Below are 11,053 nucleotides of genomic sequence, written 5' to 3'. Positions count from 1 at the left end.
TTGCCGAACCGCTAAGTTACGGGGACATAAACACACCAGCATCGGTTGTCAAGCGATGTTGGGGGGACAAAGACAGACACACAAACACATACACACATACATACATATATACATACATACGACAGGCTTCTTTCAGTTTCCGTCTACCAAATCCACTCACAAGGCTTTGGTCGGCCCGAGGCTATAGTAGAAGACACTTGCCCAAGATGCCACGCAGTGGGATTGAACCCGGGACCATGTGGTTGGTAAGCAAGCTACTTACCACACAGCCACACCTATATATATATATATAATATGACTTGTGCAAGCATGATGATATAATATTTCTTTGCCCACAAAGGGCTAAACATACAGGGAACAAACAAGGGCAGACAAAGGGATTAAGTCTATTACATCAACCCCAGTGCGTAACTGGTACTTATTTAATCGACCCTGAAAAGATGAAAGCCAAAGTTGACCTCGATGGAATTTGAACTCAGAACGTAACAGCAGACGAAATACAGCAAAGCATTTAGCCTGGCATGCAAATGATTGTGCCAGCTCTCCACCTTATGATGATATAATATTGATCATAGAACAAGGGACTCTGTTGAAGTTTGATAAATATTGGGTATAATTGTTTTTTTGTTGGCACTCTGTCGCTTACGACGTCGAGGGTTCCAGTTGATCTGATCAACAGAACAGTGCTCGTGAAATTAACGTGCAAGTGGCTGAGCACTCCACAGACACGTGTACCCTTAACATAGTTCTCGAGGATATTCAGTGTGACACAGTGTGACAAGGCTGACCCTTTGAATTACAGGCACAACAGAAACAGGAAGTAAGAGTGAGAGAAAGTTGTGGTGGAAAAGTACAGCAGGGTTCGCCACCATCCCCTGTCGGGGCTTCATGGAGCTTTAGGTGTTTTCGCTCAATAAACACTCAACACCCGGTCTGGGAATCGAAACTGCGATCCTATGACCGCGAGTCTGATGCCCTAACCACTGGGCCATTGCGCCTCCACTGGGTATAATAGGGTTACTGCAAGATAAGTACTTGCAGTCTCCCTAGGAATATGGCATTGGTGGTACCTTTTCTTAACTTAAAGCTGAACTGCAACTCATCAAGGCTAACCTTGTTCTTCAATAATTTTACAATAACTGTTTCCATTAGGTTATGAAAGCTGCACACACAAAAAAAAATATTGCAAAATTGATTAGTGACAGAATTAGCCTAAATGAGATGCAGTTTGGCTATTTGCCAGGAATAGATACTACAGCTGCCATATTCTGAGTGGGACAACTGCAAGAGATGTACTTTACTAGAACCTAGCATTTGTCAATGTGAAGGCCTCTGGGTGAGTCCTTTGCTTTGTGATCAAGGGGCTATTAAGGAAGCTAGGGGTAGATTGAATGGCTTGTGAGGCAAGTTAGAATGGCACTGATTTACAAAAGAGTGAATCGTATGGAAAGAGTTATAAACCTGTTGGTAAATGCCATATAAATGATTAATTCATGCAGAGATATCAAGTACTATAGAGAGTTTGATTATAGGAGGTCAGTATTTTTGATGCTGCGTTCTCATCTATTGATTGCTCTAAGGATAACTTAGATATGTAACGTACACATGCACACACATGCATGTGCGCACGCACACACAGACACACACAAACTTATATGTAATGGGCTTCTTCAAGTTTAACGAATCCACTCACAAGGCTTTGGTCAGCCCATGGTTATAGAAGATACTTGCCTTTAAAGTCACAAAATGGGATTGAACCTGGGACTACATGATTGGGAAGCAAGCTTCTCAACCACACAGCTTTCATAGATGGAAACTACAGAAGTCTCTCTTATGTATGTGTGTGTACTTTACCTTAACATTCACACCACTTAGGCAGTAATGACATTTGTTTGTCCCAATTGTTTGACATGAAAAGAATATAGTACTATACTTCAAAAATAAGGATTATATATCAAGAAGAGATGTCCAGAGAAAATTATCTTAGGATTGTGAAGAACTTGTGAAAATAGTGGTGGTGATGATATCAGCCTAAGATCAAATTTGTTCCTGTAGGTTGTTAAATATTTGGCTACTTTCCCAAATCATTTGAACAAGTATTCATTGTTGGTGTTAGTCTGTGACAGGGTATAGCCAAGAGAAAATCTTCTCAATGAAATTGTGCATGATGTTGGGAGTATCACATGCTGAAAAGCAGCTGTCTGTCAGAGCTTGCATAACTATTTCCATATGAACAAAAGAGTTACATGAAAGCTTTTAGATTCAATATTATTGATTTCTATATTGGTGCAATGCCAGAAATTGTAGGGGAAGGACACTGTTGATTGAATTTTCCCTTGTAATCAAGTGGTACTTTTTTAATTGACTCAGGAAGAAAGAAAGGCATGTGGTTAAGAAGCTTGGTTTGTGGTCACATGGTGTGTTCTACTATAGCCCTGGACTGACCAACTCCTTGTAAGTGAATTTGAAAGATAAAAACTGGGGTGGGGGGGAGCCCATCATATGTGTGTGTGTGTCTTTGTGTTTGTGCCTTCCAGCACTTAACAACCAGTCCTGATATGTGTATGGTACTGTTTATTTAGCAGTTCAGTAAAACTGACCAATAGAATAAGTATCAGGCTTTAAAAATAGGTACTGGTGTCAATTTGTTTGAATAAAACCCTTCAAGTCGGTTGTAGTCCAATGACTGAAATGAGTAAAAGATAAAATAAAAACAGATATAAAGGATAATATTCCTTACGGTGGAACCTGAGTTAGACTCGGGTGGTTTAGTAACAAATAATACTTTTATTATTTGATGAATTGTTCATCTCTAAATTTTACTGTCTTAAATGGTTGAGAGACTATAATTTTGTATAACAGATAAAATGTTCTGGCAGTATAAAGCCAGATGCAGTTGTAGGTGGTTTGGTATCAAAAGGGTTAAAAAATTTCTCATCACAACCCAGCTACATTATCATGTTAGCATATACCCAGGTTTAAAGAAATTCACTGTTTAGGAGACATCATCTTCCTTGGATATGAGCCAGTCTAATGCAGATTTTGCCAAATAGAGGATTTGAGTTTAGCACTATGGACCAGCAAAACACTTGACTGTTTGCAGTGGTTCTTAACAAAAAAGCAACAAAAAAAAAAACATGATATACCTTATTGATTTTAGAACATTTTATCTTTGTCTCAGTGTTTGCTTGCTGCAATGATGTGGGCTTCCTCTTTGTGTCTCTTCTGCAGCTAAGTGAACCCAGACTAGCAAGGGTAAAGTGTCTTGGTCATAAATATAGCATAGCACCAATAACAATATATAATTTTTAAAAAGAATATACATATAGGTGAAAGCATGGCTGTGTGGTTAAGAAGTTTGCTTCCAAACCATGTGGTCTCAAGTTCAGTCCCACTGCACAGCAACTTGGGCAAGTGTCTTCTACTATAGCCTGAGGCTGACTAAGGCCTTGTAAATGGATACGGTGGTCTGAGGCTGAAAGAGGATTGTCGTGTGTGTTTGTGTGTGTGTGCATGCATGCAGTGTGTACCCACATCCCGACATAATGTGATGTTTGTGAGTAGGCATCACTGTTATGCAAGTGACGTTCTTTGATTCCAGTCTTCTGTGAGAAACATGTTTGACCATGGAGAAACTGTTACCTTGCTTGGAAACAGGTGAGGGTTGACAACAGGAAAGGCATCCAGCTGTAGAAAACCTACCTCAACAAATTGCATCTGACTCCTACTAAGCACGGACAAGTGGAAGTTAAAATGAAATAACAAATAGTGCCAGTGGCACGTAAAAAGCACCCACTACACTGTCAGCGTGATTGGTGTTAGGAAGGGCATCCAGCTGTAGAAACATTGCCAGATCTGATTGGAGCCTGGTGCATCCTCCTGGCTTTCCAGACCTCGGTCAAACTGTCCAACCCATGCCAGCATGGAAAACGGACGTTAAATGATGATGATGATGATGAAATAGTAGGTAAATACTGTTGACTCTCAAACAGTTGATGTAAGTCTGTAAATTTTCAGACCCTTCTTAAGAAAAATGAAACACACACACACACATATACAATGGGCTTCTTTCAGTTTTTATCTACCAAATCCACTCACAAGGCTTTGATTGGCCCAAGGCTATAATAGAAGACGCTTGCCCAAGGTGCCACGCAGTGGGACTGAACCTGGAACTATGTGGTTGCGAAGCAAGCATCTTACCTCACAGCCATGTTTTTGTTAGCTTCTGTTTCAAACCAACCCACACATTGTCTACATTATTTAATGAAAGTATTCAGTTGACAACTGTTTGCATTCAACTGAGTTTATGGCTTGAAAGTATGAGCTGAATACACTTCATACAGAAATATTTTTGCAAACAAAAGAAACAGAGAGGCATGTAAATAGATGTACGTCTGTATGTATGTCAGCTCCTGTTACAGACAGTATGATGGCTGTTCTTTACCTATTTATTAGTTTTTGATACTCTACTTTACCTCAAGTGCACTGAAGTGATCTCATATGACTCACACTACAAAAATTATACATTCAGAGCATTTCTCTATCATAACATAATTAATGCTGGGAGAGTTGTAAGAGCTGAACTAGATTAGGCCTAAGTCAGCCCTGGTTGACTCGACCTGTGATCAGAGGTATTCTAACCTTTACTGCCCTGTCCTTTGTATACTTGACACTGCAATGCAATCTTGTTTTAAGGTGTTAGGGTGTGACTTTGAAGGCGCTTGACTACTATTTCTAGCATACTGAACAACTGTGGGTCCATATAAAATTTATGTGCCATAAAACTGGTTATACTTCTACAATACACAAAATTTTAACAATTTTTTTCTTATACAATTCCTAATAATAGGCGCAGGAGTGGCTGTGTGGTAAGTAGCTTGCTCACCAACCACATGGTTCCAGGTTCAGTCCCACTGCATGGCACCTTGGGCATGTGTCTTCTACTATAACCTCGGGCCGACCAAAGCCTTGTGAGTGGATTTGGTAGACGGTAACTGAAAGAAGCCCATCGTATATATGTATATGTGTTTGTGTGTCTGTTTGTCCCCCCACCATCGCTTAACAACCGATGCTGGTGTGTTTACGTCCCCGTAACTTAGCGGTTCGGCAAAATGTGACTGATAGAATAAGTACTAGGCTTACAAAGAATAAGTCCTGGGGTCGATTTGCTCGACTAAAGGCGGTGCTCCAACATAGCCGCAGTCAAATGACTGAAACAAATAAAAGAGTAATGTTTAATTATAAAAATATAAAATAATTTTTTAGGCATCAAATGATTATCAGGGTCCATCCATGTGAAAGAGGAATCAAGGGGTCCATGTACTAGCATAGATAAAGTGTGTGCTGCCCCTGGGCCCCCCACTAAAGATACATATTTCCTACACATTCTCATCATTTGTCCTCATCATTGTCATTTAATGCCTCCTTTTCCATGCTTGCATGAGTCGGACAGAGTTTAGCGAGGCAGATTTTTTTTATGGCCATATGCGCTTCCTGTTGTCAACCCTTACCTCTTTCCAAGCAGAGTAAAATGTTGTTGACATGTTTTTTCATGGAAGACTGGAAATGAACAGCCCCGTTTGTAGTCTCAGCTGTTAACACACTCATTGACAACAACCACTAACACAAATATACATAGACACAAGAAGACAGATGCAATTATTCAGAATTTATTAAAGGCATTTGGCTATTTGGCTTGTTTTCTTATTTCTTTATTGCCCACAAGGGGCTAAACATAGAGGGGACAAACAAGGGATTAAGTCGATTACATTGACCCCAGTGCGTAACTGGTACTTAATTTATCGACCCCGAAAGGATGAAAGGCAAAGTCGACCTCGGCGGAATTTGAACTCAGAACATAACGGCAGACGAAATACCGCTAAGCATTTCGCCCGGCGTGCTAACGTTTCTGCCAGCTCGCCGCTTTGGCTGTTTTCTGTTTGTCTAGGTGAGTGGTTCTCAGCAGTTTTTTGCCAATGGACCCCTTTTGATTCCTATTTTACTCTACCGGACCCTAATAAACATTTGATGGCTTAAAAAAGCCCCATTATATTTTTATAAATACTATTAAGAATTGTATAAAAAAATTTGTTAAAATATTTTATGTTTTGTAGAACTATAACCAAATTTTAACCACATAAATTTTAACTGCAAAATTGTATGCGGATTCCCAAGGGCCATGTGGACCCCAGTTGAGAGTCCTGGTTGAGGTGAAAATAGTGATTTTTAATAATATATGTTCATGTGTTATTAGTTTTTATTTATCAAAAAGTTTGTTTCTTTTTCACATAAGATTTATTTAATTTGATTTCAGAAAAAATGAAGAAATTGAGGTTGTCATTCCACAGGTAAGATTGTTTTCTGAACTAATTTAAATAAAATAAAATTTCCATTATATTTTTGAAAAATTTTTGAAATCTGAGTATACATGAAATTTCTATTATTCTTGGTGAAACTATAAGATACTTTCTCCATAGCATTAAGGAACTGGAAAGACAAATCCCTTCATAGATCTAATGGTAGATTGTTACAGATTAACTTTTTTGATAAATTGGTTTCTATTTTTCAACTAGGTACTAGGTAATAAGCTAGTGACAAGTACAGTTGAATGTGTTGCCTAAGGTACTGGTAAAGAATCCTTAGCGCCTGCATAAACCTTCAATTTTGCCATTTTCTTTGTATAAGAATATAATATTTGAAGTTTCAATAATTATTAATAATAAGCATTGCAGGTTAATGAATATTTCATGATGTCTCTAACCATACTTTGATATTGTTTATTAAACAATCCAAGATACTGAGTGATTCATTGGGCTTGTGTGCACTTTCATCTAGATGAAGTAAAATTTTGAATGAAAAATGAATGATTCTAAGACATTTTTGACTAACTTAGGTGACACAGCATTCTTCATCTTTTATTTCTAGAAAGATGAAAAGAAAGAAAAGCCAGCAGTGGACCAGATTTTTCTTGCGTAAGTATATTTGTTTTTCTTTATTTTGACATAAAACAAGTGTTATAATTAACGGCTCACACGAAGTAGTGAGTTGGCAGAATTGGTAGAGTGCTGGAAAAAATGCCTTATTGTATTTGTTCCAGCTCTTTATATTCTGAGCTCAAATCCTGCTGAGGGCAACTTTGCCATTCTTACTTATGGGATTGATGAAATGTAGTGCCAGTTGAGTATTGGAGCCAATATAATTGTTTCCCCCTCACTTAAAATTTTTGGCCTTGTGCCTATGTTAGAAAGTATTATTAATTACTGACAAAAGCACAAGGCCTGAAATTTGGAAAAAGGGTATAGTCAGTTTATATTGACCCCAGAGATGGAAATTTTGTCTGATCTGGACAAGATTTGTACCTAAGAATTGTATGTTCATGTACATTAACCTTCAGTTGATCTGTACCTAGAGCAAGACACTTTATTTCACATTGCTCCAGTCCCCTCAGCTGGCAAAAATGAGTAGTACCTGTATTTTAAAGGGCCAGCCTTGTCACATTTTATGTCACGCGGAATCTCCCTGAGAACTGTATAAAGGATATGCATATCTGTGGAGTACTTAACCACTTGAATGTTAATTTCATGAGCATGCTGTTCTGTTGATTGGATCAACTGGAACCCTCATTATTGTAACTGGCGAAGTGCCAGTTAATTTTATATTTATAAAAAGCATCCATTCCACACTGTAAAGTGGTTGGCATTTGGAAGGGCATCCAGCTGTAAAATTAATGCCATAGCTGACTTCACCTGTGCTAGTGCCATGTAAAAAGTGGCAGAGTCCACTCTGCAAAGTGGTTGGTGTTAAGAAGGGCATCCAGCTGTAAAAACCCTGCCAAGACAGACATAGTAGCCTGGGGGGTAATCTTCTACTTGGCCAGCTCCTGTCAAACCGGCCTAGCCATGCATACATGCATGGAAGTTGAATGTTAAACAATGATGATGATAGATATTTTATATATATATATATATATATATATGTATAGTGCTCTGGCATGGCCTCAGCCTAATGATTGAAACAAGTAAAAGAATAAAATATACATACATATACATATATACACAAATGCACACACTAAATGTACTTTAGCAAAAGATATAAACTACTGAATAACAGGTGTTTTTCAAGCCAGGTCTTTTGTAATGTTGTTTTGCATTAAGTTTCAGACACTCCCTTGCTTCTTTTGCCCCAGAAGTTTAGTGAACAAAGATTGGCTCTTCGGAAATCTGTAATCAAGATATAAGTATGAAGCTGTGGATTCCTCCTTAGTTCCAATTTAATTTCTCATTCTATATTTTTAAAAAATCAGAAGCACTAATTGATAAGGTTTTTTTTAAATCAAGTATTTTATTGAACAGTTTTTAAAAAAAATTTATTAAATCTCAATTTTTACAGGCGGCTGATAAAGATTTTGAAGATTATGATTCCAGGCTGGCTGTCTATTGAGGTAAAGTTTTATACTTCTCTTTCGAAGCATAAGTTGTTTTGACATAGTCTTGGTGTAACAGCATAGTTTCTGGAGTGACAGATCCACTGATGTCTTTCTTTTTTATATACATCACATCAGTCATGCATAGGAAAGAAGCTACAAACTTAATTCATTGCCCTGTTTAACATCACCACTGAACACCTTAGGTGCCTCTTTCTGAATCCACTCTGTTGCAAGGTGGAGGCATGTGGCTAAGTGGTTAGGATTTTGGACCCCTGATCATAAGATTGTGGTTTCAATTCCTGGACTGAAAAATGCATGGTGTTCTTGAGCACATCATTTCACATTGGTCCAGTCTACTCAGCTGGCAAAAGTGAGTAATCCTGTGATGGACTGGCATCCTATCCAGGGAGGAGTATAATGCCAGAGAATCTGGAAAACTGGCCCTAGAGGTCTGTGTGACTTGGAAAGGAGCTTTATCTTATATCTGTTGCAGGCATTCAGGCCAGGGCTCCAGTTTGAAGACACCCCCCTCTCTCCTTTCAGTCAGTCCTGGTGGTCCTTTAAAGAGTCATGGGTACTGCTTTTTTTTCCCCTGATTAAAAGATAAAAAAAAGACAATTCTTGAAAAATTCATTGGAAGTATTGCTGTTATTTTGAACTTTAGTAAGGCTTCCCACTGTGTCTAACAGGAGAAACTTCTGGCAAAGTTACCTTCCTCTCAGTAGATATCCATTTTCAGATGAGGCAGCAATAGCAGCCAAATCGCCCTCAAATAATGCCTCACTCTCATATTAAAATGGAAAGGCACATTGGACAGTTTTGGGTATACAAAGATAATGGTTACAACTGAAACGTTATTGACAACAGGTCTTCTCAGTCAGAGCTGATCTGTTTGTTTATATCTGTGATCACTTGTATAAATGTAGTGCAGGGGCAAGGGTCAGTTCCTGTTAACAAGTCATCTGGTTATTGTGTGCCTTCAAGCCTGGGTGGAATAAGAGATTCCTTGCTTGGAAAACAGGTAAAGGCATCCATCTGTAAAAGAAGGGCCCCAAATAATATCTGTACCCAATTCATGCAATCATAGGAAAACAGATGTACAGTAAATGAAAGCACATTCATGTGCAAGTGCACACACACACGCAAAAAAAACAAGCTTTCTTCAGTTTCTTCTACCAAATTCCCTTGTATGGCATTGATTGGCCTTAGGCTGCATAAGTGGGACCAAATCTGAAACCATGTGGTTATGTATAGCAAACTTCAAAGCCACTTAGTCATGCCAAATAGATTAATAATTACTCTCTATGAATATCTTAGATTCTCCTCCTCTTCTATTGATCTGTCTTTAAAATCAATTGTTTAAATGTTAGTGTTTGAATTCCATTACAGTCATGGTACCTTGTGATGGTTGCTCTTTCTTTGATTGCTCGGACATATGCTGATGTATGGATGATCCAAAATGGTACAGCGATTGAAAGGTAAGGCTCTTTGTCCTTGTTCTTTTTTTTTTTAGTCATTGCCTCTGTTAAGCCCAAAGTTTGGAGATCATGCTTCACCACCTCATCTCATGTCTTCTTGGGTTTACCTCTACCATAGGTTCCTTCCACAGTTAGGGGTCAGCACTTCTTTTACACAGCTGCCTTCGTCCATACAATGTCTTGTGGTATTTAGCTACATCATATTCTTAGTTCAAATTCTGCCAAATTCTGTTTTCCATTTCATTTTTCTTGAGTTGTTAAAATAAGTCCCAGTCAAGTAGTAGATCAATTAGTCTATCCACCTCCAACATAAAAAAGATATGGCCCTGCGTTAGAAATCCTAATTTCATGTTTTGTATTTTTAATAAATTCACTCTCACCAACACATAGAATACTCAAGGATTATTTAAATTTTTATTGATTTTTCTAATGCATTTGCAAAAAGTAAGAATGTCTTCTCTTGAAATTCTAAAGATTTCTGTCTCATCAAAAGATCATTTGTAACTGTTGAAGCCTGTAATTCAAAATTACAGCCTAGGCTGTGCAACAGTCTGCCAAATATTTTATTGTGCAACTGGCACCTCCCACTGAGAAAGCTTTACTGATCATATGTATGTATGTGTGTGTATATGTATGCATGTGTGCATATATATGGATGTATGTGTGCGTATATATGTATATATATATATGTGTATGTGTGATTTTTGTATATATGTATGTGTGTGTATATATGTATATGTGTGGATATATATATATATGCTTGGATATATATGTGTGTGTGTATAAATGTGTGTATGTATATGTATAAATACGTGTCTATATATTTATATATATAAACACGTATTCTGTTTAAGCAGAAAAATAAATATAAAGCCACCTGGATGCACCCAAGATCTAAGCACTGGCATCTCATAGATTATATTTTGATTAGGAAATGTGATATGAAAGACGTTTCTAGCGTTCGGGTCATGAGAGGGGCAGAGAGCTGGACTGACCATCATCTACTGCGTGGCAAAATAGATTTTTCGATAAAACCTAAAAACCGACAGTCTGGTCCTAAGATACCCAAAAAGTTAAACGTTGCAAACTTTAAATTATCAAGCAACTTGCAAAGATTCCACGACGCTATAGAAAGTATTAATCTTGACCC

The 11,053-nt window shown here is 38.0% G+C and overlaps 1 protein-coding gene across 1 annotated transcript in view; it reads left to right on the top strand.

The window, feature by feature from the left end:
* Positions 1 to 11,053, top strand: part of LOC106873384 (ATP-binding cassette sub-family D member 3) — a 38,076-nt gene that overhangs the window by 5,598 nt on the left and 21,425 nt on the right. Inside the window, exons 2-5 of the mRNA XM_014920731.2 lie at positions 6,314 to 6,347; positions 6,925 to 6,971; positions 8,389 to 8,440; positions 9,815 to 9,903. Coding sequence (XP_014776217.1) covers positions 6,314 to 6,347; positions 6,925 to 6,971; positions 8,389 to 8,440; positions 9,815 to 9,903 — 222 coding nt within the window. The remainder of the gene's footprint in view (positions 1 to 6,313; positions 6,348 to 6,924; positions 6,972 to 8,388; positions 8,441 to 9,814; positions 9,904 to 11,053) is intronic.

The sequence above is a fragment of the Octopus bimaculoides genome, chromosome 7 (assembly GCF_001194135.2).
Source record: "Octopus bimaculoides isolate UCB-OBI-ISO-001 chromosome 7, ASM119413v2, whole genome shotgun sequence".
NCBI classification, from domain to species: domain Eukaryota; kingdom Metazoa; phylum Mollusca; class Cephalopoda; order Octopoda; family Octopodidae; genus Octopus; species Octopus bimaculoides.
Note: the sequence above shows the minus strand (reverse complement) of the source record. Positions and strands in the feature narration are given on the sequence as shown.